Source organism: Pelophylax lessonae, assembly GCF_965119305.1.
Source record: "Pelophylax lessonae genome assembly, chromosome: 4".
Taxonomy (NCBI): Eukaryota; Metazoa; Chordata; class Amphibia; order Anura; family Ranidae; genus Pelophylax; species Pelophylax lessonae.
In genome coordinates, this window is record NC_138771.1 from 72604833 (window position 1) to 72620559 (window position 15727).

Consider the following 15727-nt stretch of genomic DNA (forward strand, 5'->3'; position numbering starts at 1 on the left):
CTAGCACAATGATTACAATCATCCAATTATGGTTCCACTTTAATTTAAACTGAGTGGATTTTCAGACTCTAGTACAGTTGTAGTGGTTTCTACTTATCATTAGCAGCTCTTATTGATATACATGTTTACCCAGGCTCCTCTATTAATTGTTTGTATTTAGCAGGTGCAACCAAATTTAAAAGAGAAGTACTGGGTTTAAAAAAAAAAAAAATTATACTCACCTAGGTGGATGCAGCAACAATCCAATGCTGCATCTGTCCCCCTCTCTGCACTGAGAAATGAGAGATCAAATACCACTGATCGCTCAGTTCTCCCCTTCGAGTAGAGAGGGGTAAATGTTAGCCATCAGCTCTCTGCTTTGCCCCTCCACTGGAGCGCCAGGCTGGGGAGGGGGCAGAGCAGCTGGCTCCATCTCCCAGGAGCACAGCTGAGAGGCTGAGGCACCTGCCGGTCAGGCATCTTGGTGGATCCCAACCATATTGTTGGGATCTTTCCAGGGCCTAGATTAGCTCTCTGACATCAGCCGACAGCAGGCTTTAGTCCGCTGTCAGCTGAAAATGGGTCACAGGAGGGCAGAATAAACTGCACTGTGATCCATAGGAGAGGTAGGGCTAAAATAGCTTTGGCCATACTTCTCCTTTAAAGTGTCCTGTCCAATTGCAGTCTGATGGATTGTTATAGGGCAACACAGACACCTCTTGCACCTGACACATAATAATAAAAATGCCAAAATAAAATGCTTATTGTTGCTGAGTGTACAGAATATGGCATATTCACATACCCGCAATGACTGCATAATGGCTGCCTTTTGTGCAGCACTCAGTAAAGGCAGAGAAGCCCCCAGGCACTGGCAAGCTCTTGTTAGGAGATGGCTGGGCAGAGAACGCAGGTAATCTGGACTAAGAACAGGAATCAAGGGGTGCAGTCCACAAATCACTTGTTCTGCAACCTGCAAAATAAGGACAAATAATTCACTATGTCATAATGTAATTTCCTTTTTTTCCAAGAACTGGCTATGTATTAAAAAGAAACATCACTGGTTTACTCATCAACAGCAGAAAAGGGTCCAACTCCATTAAACATCAGCAGATAAGCATAGAAAGTACTAACCAACTTGCGTGGAAGTTTGCCAGCGCTAGTTAATATAGTATAGAGCGCCAGTGAATGTAGAGCAGTGTTCCTCAACTCCGGTCCTCAGGGCACACTAACAGGCCAGATTTTACGATTATATCACCTGTAATGTATTTCAGTTTTCTTTCAAACCTGGCCTGTTAGTGTGCCCTAAGGACTGGATTTGAGAAACACTGATGTATGGATGAGCATGCCCCTACACCAAAGAAGTGCCACATATTTGTATTATAGGCTGACAATTTTTAAGCAGTTTCATATAACAATTTTACATATATTGTACATACAGTCAGGTCCATAAATATTGGGACATCTAAACTATTTTAATCTTTTTGGCTCTATACACCACCACCATGGATTTGAAATGGATTTGAAATGAAACAAACAAGATGTATTTCAACTGCAGACTTTCAGCTTTAATTTGAGGGTATTTACATCCAAATTAGGTGAAATGTGTGGAATTACAATAGTTTGTATATGTGCCTCCCACTTTTTAAGGGACCAAAAGTAATGGGACAATTGGCTGCTCAGCTGTTCCATGGACAGGTGTGTGTTATTCCCTCATTATCCCATTTACAAGGAGCAGATAAAAGGTCCAGAGTTAATTTCAAGCGTGCTATTTGCATTTGGAATCTGTTGCCGTCAACTCTCAATATGAGATCCAAAGAGCTCGCACTATCAGTGAAGCAAGCCACCATTAGGCTGAAAAAAACAAAACAAACCCATCAGAGAGATAGCAAAAACATTAGGTGTAGGCAAATCAACTGTTTGGAACATCCTTAAAAAGAAAGAACGCACCGGTAAGCTCAGCAACAAAGACCCGGAAGACCACGGAAAACAACTGTGGTGATGACCGAAGAATTCTTTCCCTGGTGAGGAAAACACCCTTTACAACAGTTGGCCAGATCAAGAACACTCTCCAGGAGGTAGGTGTATGTGTGTCAAAGTCAACAATCAAGAGAAGACTTCACCAGAGTGAATACAGAGGGCTCACCACAAGATGTAAACCATTGGTGAGCCTCAAAAACAGGAAGGCCAGATTAGAGTTTGCCAAACAACATCTAAAAAAAGCCTTCACAGTTCTGGAACAACATTCTATGGACAGATGAGACCAAGATCAACTTGTACCAGAGTGATGGGAAGAGAAGAGTATAGAGAAGGAAAGGAACTGCTCATGATCCAAAGCATACCACCTCATCAGTGAAGCATGGTGGTGGTAGTGTCATGGCGTGGGCATGTATGGCTGCCAATGGAACTGGTTATCTTGTATTTATTGATGATGTGACTGCTGACAAAAGCAACAGGATGAATTCTGAAGTGTTTCGGGCAATATTATCTGCTCATATTCAGCCAAATGCTTCAGAACTCATTGGACGGCGCTTCACAGTGCAGATGGACAATGACCCGAAGCATACTGCGAAAGCAAGCAAAGAGTTTTTTTGGGGAAAGAAGAGGAATGTTATGCAATGGCCAAGTCAATCACCTGACCTGAATCCGATTGAGCATGCATTTCACTTGCTGAAGACAAAACTGAAGGGAAAGTAGAGGCAGTAGAGGCCTGGCAGAGCATCACCAGGGATGAAACCCAGCATCTGGTGATGTCTATGCATTCCAGACTTAAGGCTGTAATTGACTGCAAAGGATTTGCAACCAAGTATTAAAAAGTGAAAGTTTGATTTATCATTGTTAATCTGTCCCATTACTTTTGGTCCCTTAAAAAGAGGGAGGCACATATACAAACTGTTGTAATTCCTACACTGTTCACCTGATTTGGATGTAAATACCCTCAATTTAAAGCTGAAAGTCTGCAGTTAAAGCAAATCTTGTTTGTTTAATTTCAAATCCATTGTGGTGGTGTATAGAGCCAAAAAGATTAGAATTGTGTCCATGTCCCAGTATTTATGGACCTGACTGTACATACAAGTTCCTGCTCTTAAGGAGTTTACAATCTAAGGTCCCTACATACACAAACTAGGGCCAATTTAGACAGGAGCCAAATAACCTACCAGCATGTCTTTGGAGTATGGGAGTAAACCGGAGTATCCAAATGAAACCCACACAAGTAAAGGGAGAACATTCAAACTTCATGGATGAGATTCAAATGACCGATGACCCTAGTACTGCAATGCAGAAGTGCTAACCACTAAGCCACTGTGATTCCCACAGATTGTTGTTTCTCAAAGGAGGAATTTTCACTAAGTAAACCTGGGATTTAGTAATGGCTTATTCCCTCTGTAGCAGTCTTGAATCTTGGCTTAGTCAATAAACAGTCCACGGGATTTGTTCTTTTTGTATTTTATTTTGGAACTGGGATGGGAGAAGGGATGAGTGGGATACTCCAACTAGCAACTATGCACAACTTGAGGACATCTATCTGTGGTGTGCGCGGCAAGGCCGCTGCTTCACTTTGCCACTGAGGTGAAGGTTTTAAATGATGAACAATGCTTTAAGTTTCTCTTCAGGGTCTATCTTGGCACCCCCTTTCTGACCCACTATGTGTGCTGGCCTTTGTCCACTGACTTTCCCTGGAGTGGTCCCCTTCCTTGGCAGACCCCTGGCAAGCTCTGTGGTACTCACGGATACTGCTTTCCACAGGAATCTCTGCCACTGCTCCCCCGTCAGTTTCCACAGGACCCTGCAGCTCAGCCCCACACGTCCGGTCCACTAGGCCGACTGCCTGTGACTACTTCCTTTCTGACAGGAGGAGAGATAGCCGTCACCCTCCTCCTGGGACCTGGCTTCCCGCCAAAGACGCCCTGTCACATGTGTCCCAGGCTTTTATGAACAATCCCAGGATGCACTGCAGTTGTGCCTTTCCTCTGAGACTGCCACAAAAGCCTGTGTGTCACTGGCTGGGTTTCCTCCACTGACCAACAGTCTCCCCTATTGGATACAGTGGGGACACTCCCTCAGACCAAGTGAATCAGACTTGGACACATGTAACAGGCAAGACTAGAAATCCTGCTCCCTGATAAGCAGAAGAGCAAAACAATGCTTTTACCTATCTGACTAGGAGGGTGCTACACCTCTACAAACAAACCAAAATCTCAAATTACCTATTGAATCCTAATGACTCGCTGTCAATTAAGACATTTTTGGTGTTTGCATTACTTCCTTTGATCATCATCAACTGTCTATAATCAGCATTGGAATCAATATTTTCATTAACCTCCCTGGCGGTATGATTATGTCAGGAATTACATACCAAAAGCGGTACAATTCTTTTCATGGAAATTTGACGTTATGTATTATAGGCCTACAATTCTTAGTAATTACTGACTTAAACCTGACCAAAACAAGACTCTAGTAGACATCCCAGATGTGATAAATTTGAAACACAAACGCATGAATTATAATCGAATCAATAATATTATTTTATTATTTAATATATAATATATATAATAAAATTATATTGATTAGATTATAATTCATGCATTATATATTATATATAGATATATGTGTGTGTGCATATATATATATATATATATATATATATATATATATATATATATATATATATATATATGCATATATACATATATATGCATATATATATATATATATATATATATATATACCGGTGTATATATATATATATATATATATATATATATATATATATATATGTATATGCATATATATATATATATATATATATATATATATATACATGCATATATACATATATATATATATATATATATATATACAATATAAAATGTGTTTTGTGTAACGTTTTTTTTTTTTTTTTGAATTTCCCTCCCTAGTTCCGCTCCCATGCAGCATTGCTGCTGCAGGGAACGGAACTAGGAAGTGATCACACCGACGGAGGGACGGAGGAGCGGCGGGACTCTCGTCTGGCGATCTCAGCAATGAGAGATCATCGCTGGATCGCCAGGATAAGGTAAGAGAACACCGCTGCGCTCTCTGCAATCCACCCCGAGCGTGACTCGGGGTTACGATCCTGATATGAAAAATCAACCCCGAGTCACGCTCGGGATCACCGCTAAGGAGGTTAAGCATATAGTTAACTTCACCACTTGTCGAAGAGCCGCCGCTGTCCCGCGAAATTACGTATATGTACGTTGCTTAATGGGACTGCTAGTGGGGCCGCGTGCGCGCATCGATTGGCTACAGGGGAGCCAATCAGCGCGTGCACCCGCAATCGCTCCTCGCTGTTCTGTCAGTAATGAACACAGGGATCCTGAGTTCCTCCCATTTAGGAACACAGGTCTCTGTGTTCATGCAGCAAGCCCACCCCCCCACAGTTAAAAAAAAAAAACCCTCTAGGGACACATTTAGCCCTTTGATCTCCCCTGGTGTTAACCCCTTCTCTGCCAGCGTCATTAGTACAGTAACTGCATATTTTTAGCACTGATTACTGTAGCAATGTGGGAACGACTGTTGGGGATCAGGAGCTAGGGGTTGCCCACATCCCTGTTGATAGCTAAACAACAAAGAAGAACCCTCTGGGCGGGACTTTAAAGGGCAAGACTAGTCAGAAAGTGGAAATCGTAAAATTAACAATTTATTGTCTCAAGGTTAAAACCATGAATATAACAGTGAAGCATAACATAACAAAGAAATGTAACAATTTTTTTTTTCAGTCTTGAATAAAAGCACACTGTAAGGGTTAATCACATGATTCCTGTCATAAGATGTTGCTACAATGACGGAGACCCAACGTGTTTCGATATTGTTCCTTCTACAATCTTCTTCAGGGGTATATATGTTATTAGTACAATGTATGTTTTGCAAGAAGTGTGTGCACACGTATGGTAGACTGCATATAAAAACACGGAAAACACTGTGAATTGTCATCCAATAGATGTCCAAAAATAGATGTCTTAGGAAGGAGTGGTGACGCAAGAATGCATGCCTCCAGACCACTGGGGGCACTGGAGGGACATACCGCACCAACATTGTCATTTGTAAGCATATAAATGCGCAATGAGCAAAAGCCAAGCCTTTGCTTTTGCTATCCAAGCTCTCCAGTACTGTGACTGAACAAGAAATAAGCTGATCCATGTTTCTGCATCAGTACAGCTGACCTCCTCCCCTGCCTCCTTTACAATGCGTTTAACAGACCTTTGAGCGAATTAGCTGCAGATTTATATACTTACAACTGACAATGTTGGTGCGGTATGTCCCTCCAGTGCCCCAGTGGTCTGGAGGCACACATTCTGGCGTCACCACTCCTTCATAAGCTGGACATTTATTGCCTGGCAGTAATCATAATGTTTTTCGTGTTTTTATATGCAGTCTACTATACATGTGCACACATTTCTTGCGAAACATACATTGTACTAATCACATATATACCCCTGAAGAAGACTGTAGAACAAACAATATTGAAACTAGTGGGGGCTGGTGCTCCATGTGTCGGGGGGGGGGGGGGGTTTGAGCAGCAGACGGACCTAACCACGGACAACACCAGTGTAATGTTCTGGTACCTTTGGGTACCCTAATTACTCTTTCATAAGTGTATGCGCCCCACCATTCTCTTTTGGTAAGGTGCGCATACACCTTTAAGACTGATGCTGTCATCACTGAGCGCCGGACTGGATGGCTATTTAGATCGCCGGCTCTCACTCACATGTATTCGTTCAAACTGCTTTGTGCCTTGATGCTAACCTGTCTTGAAGCTCTCATGCTTGCAAGCATACCTCGCTGTCGGAACCACGCTGCGCTGATCCCTGTATCCCGCTACCGGATCATCCGCTCTTGCCGAACCTCTCCTCTGCTACATTGCTATTAGTGATAAGTACCCCACAGGGGAAACCTCTATAACCTTTATACTAAAGCTTACACTATCTAGCTCTGCATACTAAGGACTATTACTACATCTGCATTATCTAAGATTGCTAGCTCTTGAGCCTACTACCACCTGTTCTTGCACTGGGTTGATCTCTCTTGTATGTCCACCTGCTACTCTGTCATCTACTACCATACATGATTGCTAAACCTATCTGCATCCCATCTGCTACTATCTTACTTTCAAGAACATTTCCTTTCAAGTGTCTGTCATCTACCATCTCTACCCAACCTGTCTCTTCAGCCTATCATCACTGTGTTACTATATACATAAGTCACTCTAGGAAACATCTTATTGAGTGTGTGTATTTACTTGCTGAATTGAGATCATCCACACATGATGAGTCATTGAGAGTTGGGATTGGTGTCTCAGCGTTTCTCTACATGACTACTGAAGTGGAATATTTCTGCAGCTGAAAATCCACATCATACGTAAAACGCAGGAGCATAACAGATTGAACGAACCACAAATGGATTCAGCAGAAATAACCACTCAGATGACACAATTAAAACAGCAAGTAACTGCGTTAATACACGCACTTGCTGAATTAAAAGAAGACAATCAGGCTCTGTCGCAGCAGGTAATTAGACTGACACAACTTACCACTGCTCAGTCCCCTGAACCCAAAATAAATCCTCCTTTGGTATTTACAGGCGATCGCAAAAAATTTCGCGAATTTAAAAACGCATGTGAGTTACTTTTCTTGCTAAAACCCCCTACCTACCTTACTGATCACATTAAGGTTTGTACTATTATTTCTTACCTAACAGGCGATCCTCGGGCCTGGGCAGACTCTCTTTTTGAGAAAAACGACCAGCTTCTCAACTCCTATGCCTTGTTCCTAGCAGAACTCACTAGCCTATATGATGATCCCAATAGGCAGAGTACTGCCGATCTTCAATTAAGATCCTTGAAACAAGGTAGGAGACCTGTAGAAGACTTTGTCGCAGAATTCAGGAGATGGACCCTTGATTCAGAATGAAATGATGCATCTCTGAAAACCCAATTTAGGCTTGGCCTATCAGAGGCCGTTAAAGACGAGCTTGCCCGAGCGGATCTGCCAAAAACCCTGGATGCATTGATACAACTCAGTATCACCATAGATAGAAGACTACGAGAAAGAAAGGCTGAGAAAATGGGAATGCCATTATCCAGTTCTTCTCGGATTTCGGCCGTTGACCCCGTTCCTATGGAGGTAGGAACCATACGCCCACCTCTATCAACTATGGAAAGAGCCAAAAGACGATCTGGTAATCTCTGCTTGTACTGTGCATCCCCGGATCACAAGATAAACGTCTGTCCCCTAGTCTACAAAAAGAAGGGTGAGTGTTCACATGTCCTCCTAGGGGGATTGACAACTTCAATCACTAACCCTTACCTTTCTGTTTGCTTAACATTACACTGGGACCAGAACAGGATTACTACTAAGGCCATGATTGACACAGGATCTTGTGGAAATTATATTGACATACGTTTTGCTGCTTTAAATAAAGTTCCTATTATTTCTAAACTTAAACCTGTCTCAGTAAGTCTTATTAACGGTGTTCCTTTATCCTCTGGTCCGATCACTGATCAGACACAGGCACTCCTAGTCACTACTAACGGGTCTCATATGGAGACCACTACCTTCGATCTAATACCTTCACCCCACTTTCCCATTGTGTTGGGACTTCCCTGGTTGCACACACATCAACCAACCATAGATTGGAAGGAACGGACCCTGGCCTTCCTCTCTTGCTATTGCGAGGGTACGTGTAACCTCCCGTCTTTCGGGAAGATCCTGTCTGTGGTGACAGATGAGATTGCACCACTATGTTATCAGGATCTCTCTGAGGTTTTTCTTGAGAAAAATGCTCAAGCACTACCTCCCCATCGAGACTATGATTGTAGCATTGATCTACTCCCAAATAGCAAATTGCCGTTCGGTCATGTTTATCCTCTTTCACAGGATGAACTTTCCCATCTCAAAGACTATTTGGATGAGAATTTGAAGAAAGGTTTTATTAGACCTTCCACTTCTTCCACAGCAGCAGGACTCTTTTTTGTCCGCAATAAGGACTCAAGTCTCAGGCCTATCATCGACTATAGGCAATTGAATGCTATTACAATAAAAGATCGCTATCCTCTACCGCTTATCCCTGAGCTCATTGAGCAGGTGCGTGGAGCTACCTATTTTTCAAAATTGGATCTGAAAGGAGCATACAATCTCATTCGAATCCGTGCTGGACACGAGTGGAAGACTGCATTCAGAACCAGATACGGATTGTTCGAATATCTTGTAATGCCATTCGGGCTATGCAACGCCCCTGCAGTTTTTCAACGATTTATAAACGATATTTTCAGAGACTTACTAGATGTCTGTGTTGTGGTATATCTGGACGATATACTTATATATTCACGATCCCTGTCTGAACACATAAGACATGTAAGACTAGTATTATCGAGATTGCTTGCACACAACCTTTATGTGAAACTGAAAAAATGCTTGTTTCATAAAGAAGAGGTACTGTTTCTAGGCTACATCATATCCAAAACAGGAATCGAGATGGACATGAGTAAGATATCCTGCATTCAGGATTGGCCTACACCAACCACACGCAAGGCGCTACAGCGATTCCTTGGATTTTCGAATTTCTACAGGAAGTTCATCAGAAACTTCTCTGCCATTGTGAGACCCCTCACACAGCTCACTAGCATTAAAAAACCATTCAAATGGTCAGATGAAGCAAATAAAGCTTTTCACCTGTTAAAGACAAGGTTTACTTCTGCTCCCATATTACGCCATCCAGACCCATCCCTCCAATACATTCTGGAAGTAGATGCGTCAAACATGGCAGTAGGGGCAATACTCTCCCAACGACCAACTCACACTTCACCACTTCATCCAGTCGCCTTTTTTTCTAAATCCCTAAGCAGTCCAGAGATAAATTACCCCGTGGGTGAAAAGGAACTGCTTGCTATAAAATTGGCTCTGGAGAATTGGCGACGTCTACTCGAAGGCACCCAATTACCAATACTTATATACACGGACCATAAAAATCTCCAATATCTTCAGACTAACAAAACTCTCTCTCACCGACAGGTACGATGGTCACTATTCTTTCTAAGGTTTAACTTCCTAGTGACCTACACACCTGAAGATAAAAACAAAAAGGCGGATGCACTATCACGACTAACTGAAGAAAACTACTTCGAAATCCCTTCCGTTCCTATAATACCTCACAAACGCATTATTGGAGTTGTCCGTTCCTTGAAGGAAGAGGTTTTGCATGGTATAAGTTTGGATTCACCCCACCACAACTAAATACTGATGCAGAAGGCTTCCTCTACTACAACGACAAACTTTACATACCACCTACCATACGCACCAAGATCTTGGAATTATCGCATGATGTGCCTATGGCAGGACATATGGGTATGACAAAGACTCTTAATCTGATTACCAGACAATTCTGGTGGCCTGACATGAAAACATCTATACAAAAATTCGTCTCTTCATGCAATGTCTGTGCCAGGTCCAAAATTGACACTACGAGACCATCCGGTCTACTATGCAGTCTACCAATACCCCAAACTCCATGGGAAGTTGTGTCCTTGGACTTTATAGTGGAATTGCCTCCTTCCAAAGGATTTAATACCATCTTAGTGTCAGTGGACCATCTGACAAAAATGGCACATTTCATTGCTATTCGCAGACTACCTTCGTCCAAACAAACGGCAGAACTCCTGATGAAACATGTCTTTAAGTTACATGGTATCCCAAAAACTCTTCTGTCTGACCGTGGATCACAATTTATTTCCAAGTTCTGGCAAGAACTATGTCACATACTACGGATCGAGCGGAAGCTCACTTCTCCTTACCATCCGCAGACCAACGGACAGACTGAAAGAGTCAACCAATGCATCGAGCAATATTTACGTTGTTACACTTCTTACCAACAGGATGATTGGGTGGATCTTCTCCCTCTGGCAGAATTTGCCTACAACAACGCAACCCACAGTACGACCAAGCAGAGTCCGTTCTACTTGAACTATGGGTTTTATCCCTCTATTCTTCCACCACGCATCCTTCCTTCAAATAACCCAGTAGCCTCAGACTATCTTACCCAAATAAAGGACTCTCTGGGTTTGCTTAATACTACCATTGCACACGCTCATAGTCAACAAAAGAAGTACTATGATCTTCGCAGAAGACCTTCTCCTCAGTACGCTATCGGGGACCTCGTTTGGCTCTCAACAAAAAATTTAAGACTGAAAATCCCTAGCAAAAAGCTTGGACCTCTGTTCTTGGGACCTTTCCCAATCAAGAAACTTATTGGAAAAGCTGCAGTACAGCTTACATTGCCAATAGACCTCAAAATACATCCCATTTTCCATGTGTCGCTACTGAAACCCCATGTTCCTGACCAAGGAATAAGGCCTACTATCCCACCTCCTCCTCCAGTACAAGTTGAAGGTGGAGAAGAATATGAGATAAAAGAGATTCTGGATTCTCGTATCCACAGAGGAAGACTTCAGTACTTGGTCCGATGGAAGAACTATGGGCCCCAAGACGACACCTGGCTAAACACCTCTGACATACATGCCTCTAGATTAATCCGCAATTTTCATGCGAAGTACCCAGACAAACCAGCTCCAGAGGCCTTCAGGAGCCGGCCTTAAGGGGGGGGTACTGTAATGTTCTGGTACCTTTGGGTACCCTAATTACTCTTTCATAAGTGTATGCGCCCCACCATTCTCTTTTGGTAAGGTGCGCATACACCTTTAAGACTGATGCTGTCATCACTGAGCGCCGGACTGGATGGCTATTTAGTTCGCCGGCTCTCACTCACATGTGTTCGTTCAAACTGCTTTGTGTCTTGATGCTAACCTGTCTTGAAGCTCTCATGCTTGCAAGCATACCTCGCTGTCGGAACCACGCTGCGCTGATCCCTGTATCCCGCTACCGGATCATTCGCTCTTGCCGAACCTCTCCTCTGCTACATTGCTATTAGTGATAAGTACCCCACAGGGGAAACCTCTATAACCTTTATACTAAAGCTTACACTATCTAGCTCTGCATACTAAGGAATATTACTACATCTGCATTATCTAAGATTGCTAGCTCTTGAGCCTACTACCACCTGTTCTTGCACTGGGTTGATCTCTCTTGTATGTCCACCTGCTACTCTGTCATCTACTACCATACATGATTGCTAAACCTATCTGCATCCCATCTGCTACTATCTCACTTTCAAGAACATTTCCTTTCAAGTGTCTGTCATCTACCATCTCTACCCAACCTGTCTCTTCAGCCTATCATCACTGTGTTACTATATACATAAGTCACTCTAGGAAACATCTTATTGAGTGTGTGTATTTACTTGCTGAATTGAGATCATCCACACATGATGAGTCATTGAGAGTTGGGATTGGTGTCTCAGCGTTTCTCTACATGACTACTGAAGTGGAATATTTCTGCAGCTGAAAATCCACATCATACGTAAAACGCAGGAGCGTTACAACCAGCTCCAGCCCGCACTACACACGATACCATACCCCCCCCCGGTCACCAAATCACTCATCCTGTGCTGCCCCTGGACTGACATGTGGAGGCAGCAGCGGCGGCTTCCCCCTCAGTCTCCTCTGTGTCCCCCTTTGTTGGTCGGGCTTCCCCTGCGTCTCCTCCTTCACCAATATGATGGCTTCTCCTTTCAGGCCAATCAGGAAATGGGTCTCAGGACCCATTTCCTGATTGGCCAGGAGAACAATTTGTGTGACAATAGCAAATATTCATTCGCTATTTTCACACAACTGGGTGGGCTCAGGGCGCAGTACCCCAAGCTTACCTTTTTGGAAGCCTATTATATCCTCTGGCTCTAATCACGTGCTTCAAAAAACAAAAAAAAATCCCCCATTGGAATCCATGAATCTGGCACCCTGCATGTAGATTAGGGGGCATAATGCATAAATGGGGGGCCGGCACCCCTAATGGGTGAGCCGCCACTGATTGAAACGCGATGGGAGTTTCCTCCGTCATTGTAGCAACTTCTTATCACAGGAATCATGTGATTTTCGCTTACAGTGTGCTTTTATTCAAGACTGCAACAACAACAAAAACATTTTTTTTAATTTCTTTGTTATGTTTTACTGTTCTATTTATGGTTTTAACCTTGAGACAATAAATAAATAGTTAATTTTACGATTTCCACTTTCTGACCAGTCTTGCCCTTTAAAGTCCCGCCCAGAGGGTTCTTCTTTCTTGTTTGATTACTGTAGTAATGTCACTGGTCCCCCCAAAAGTGTCAAAAATGTCTGTCCGCCGCAATGTCGCAGTTCAGCTAAAAATCGTTGATCGCCGCTGTGATAACTTTTGCACAACCCAATCAATATACGCTTATTGGGATTTTTTTTTTTTACCAAAGATAAGTAGCAGAATACAGATTGGCCTAAAATTATAAAAAAATTAGATTTTTAATTTTTTTTTATTGGGAATGTTATATAGCAGAAAGTATAAAATATTGTTTTTTTGTCAGAATTGCCGCTCTTTTTCTGTTTATAGCGCAAAAAATAAAAATCGCAGAGGTGATCAAATACCACCAAAAGAAAGCTCTATTTGTGAGAAAAAAGGACATCAATTTTTTTGGGTACAACATCGCATGACTGTGCAATTGTCTGTTAAAATAACGCAGTGCCGAATCGCAAAAAATTGCCTGGTCATTAAGGGGTAAAACCTTTTGGTCCAGAAGTGGTTAAAGACATTTTACAGATTGCCACTTGAAAAGAATGTCATGAAATTGTAAAGGTAAAAACAAAAAGCAGAGCGCCTCTAAGTGTTATGAGTTTAATTAAAAGGGTAAGGCAGGTACAGGAAAACTGCTCACATTTAAAACAGTATAAAATAGCTCATCTGTTAGGTGGTCTGCAGGAACACAGGGGTCCACGGCTGGATGTTTGTGGCTCCAAGAGGTGGTGCAGGGGATGGTGAAGGAGGGAGATGTCTGGAGAGCCAAGAGACCAGATAGTAGGATGGTCAGCAGCTTCAGGAAGGTGTTCTGTTCCTCAGGGAGACACCTGGTGAGCCGAGAGACCATTAGGTAGGATGGCTGTTGGCTTCAGAAGGGCGCCCTGCTCCTCAGTACATCCGGCGCCAACAGATAGGGGAGCCCAGCGTGACAGATCCAGCAGCCAATCGCACAACGCGTTTCCGAGCGCGCGCAGTAGCCTCACAGGGCGTGCGCGCTCCTTTCTCAAGTGCAGTCAACTGCATTACCTCTTTTAATTAAACTGATAACACTTAGAGGCGCTCTGCTTTTTGTTTTTATTTTCACTTTCAGAGCTGACTTCTCTCTGCAGCTGAGCTGGCCCTGAGTGTAATCTATTTCAGCCATCAACTACACCAGACTAATGACTATACATGAACTGCATACCCCTTGATGCTATATTGGTATGTGTGATGCGCCAACTCTTATCCTGCTTGTTCATGAAATTGTAAAGGAAACTTTTATCTAGTAGAACTACCTATGAAAAATTCAGACCAGTCATTAAAGCGGAGTTCCACCCAAAAGTGGAAATTCCACTTGTTTGCTTCCTCCCCCCCCCTCCGGTGCCACATTTGGCACCTTTCAGACGGGAGGGGGGAATGGGTACCTTTTTTTGACAGGTACCCTTCCCCACTTTCGGGAGACGGCCGGAAGTGGGGGCCGAGCCAATCCAAATGCGCAGCGCACTTCGTGCATGCGTATTAGGGACCCGCCTGTGAAGCCGAAAGGCTTCACTGCTGGGTTCCCTCACCGGCAATGGTGGCGGCAGCACCCAACAGCCAATGGAAACATCAGCTGCGCTGCCGACATCGCTGGTCTCCAGGAAAGGTAAGTGACCTAATATTAAAAGTCAGCAGCTACAGTATGTGTACAGTATGTGTAGCTGCTGACTTTTAATTTTTGGAGGGGGAGAGGGGAGGCTGGAACACAGCTTTGAGGACAGCACTGCCCAACAGCCGGTCATTCAGGATATTCCCCCTCAAATGATGCAACATGAACCAATGTGGGGTTATTGCAGGGGTATGGAACCTATGGCTCGCGAGCCAGACGTGGCTCTTTTGATGGCTGCATCAGGCTCGCAGACAAATCTTTAATAAAGATGTGAGCCGCACTGGACATGTAGTCCCGGAGCTCCGTCGTGTCTACCACTCAATCCAGTGCCATCCGTGTAGCTGTGCCCGGTGCCAAGGAGATTTCTGCACCCATCGACGGTACACTTTGTGGGCTACCCACTGCTACCCTCAGTTCGTCTCTGGGTGACCAGATTTCCACGCTACGGACCCCGCGGCCTACTCACGGTACCACCGCCGCCTCGTGTGCTGTGCATCTGAGGGCCTTGGCAATTACCGCCCAGTAAGGAGACCTGCCATCCGCTCCCTGTGCCCCGACAGATACGATCTTCTTCCCCTCTGACACCCGGGGACCCATGAGAGCTGCCTCTCACATCCACTTCTGAGGCCTTGAGTGGCCGGCCGCCATTTTCTCAGGGCCTATACTCACCTCCATCACTCGCAGGCCTACAGGCGCTTCACCACTCCGGCCTCATTGCATACCTGCCTGCTCTGCTCTCTTCTTGACTGGACTCCAAGCATTTTCACATGGCTCCATCTACTCACTGTATAGCTGTGGCCCATGAATATTAAATAAAGGTTCCCGACCCCTGAAATATAGTGTATGGCTCTCACAGAATTACATTTGAAATAATGTGGTGTTCATGGCTCTCTCAGCCAAAAAGGTTCCCGACCCCTGGGTTATTGAATGC

The 15727-nt window shown here is 43.7% G+C and overlaps 1 protein-coding gene across 1 annotated transcript in view; it reads right to left on the reverse strand.

Annotated features, from left to right (window-relative positions):
• Window positions 1-15727, reverse strand: part of STRC (stereocilin) — a gene marked incomplete at both ends in the record, with an annotated part of 101139 nt that overhangs the window by 58732 nt on the left and 26680 nt on the right. The window contains one exon of the mRNA XM_082253475.1: window positions 782-949. Within this exon, the coding sequence (XP_082109601.1) occupies window positions 782-949 (168 nt within the window). The remainder of the gene's footprint in view (window positions 1-781; window positions 950-15727) is intronic.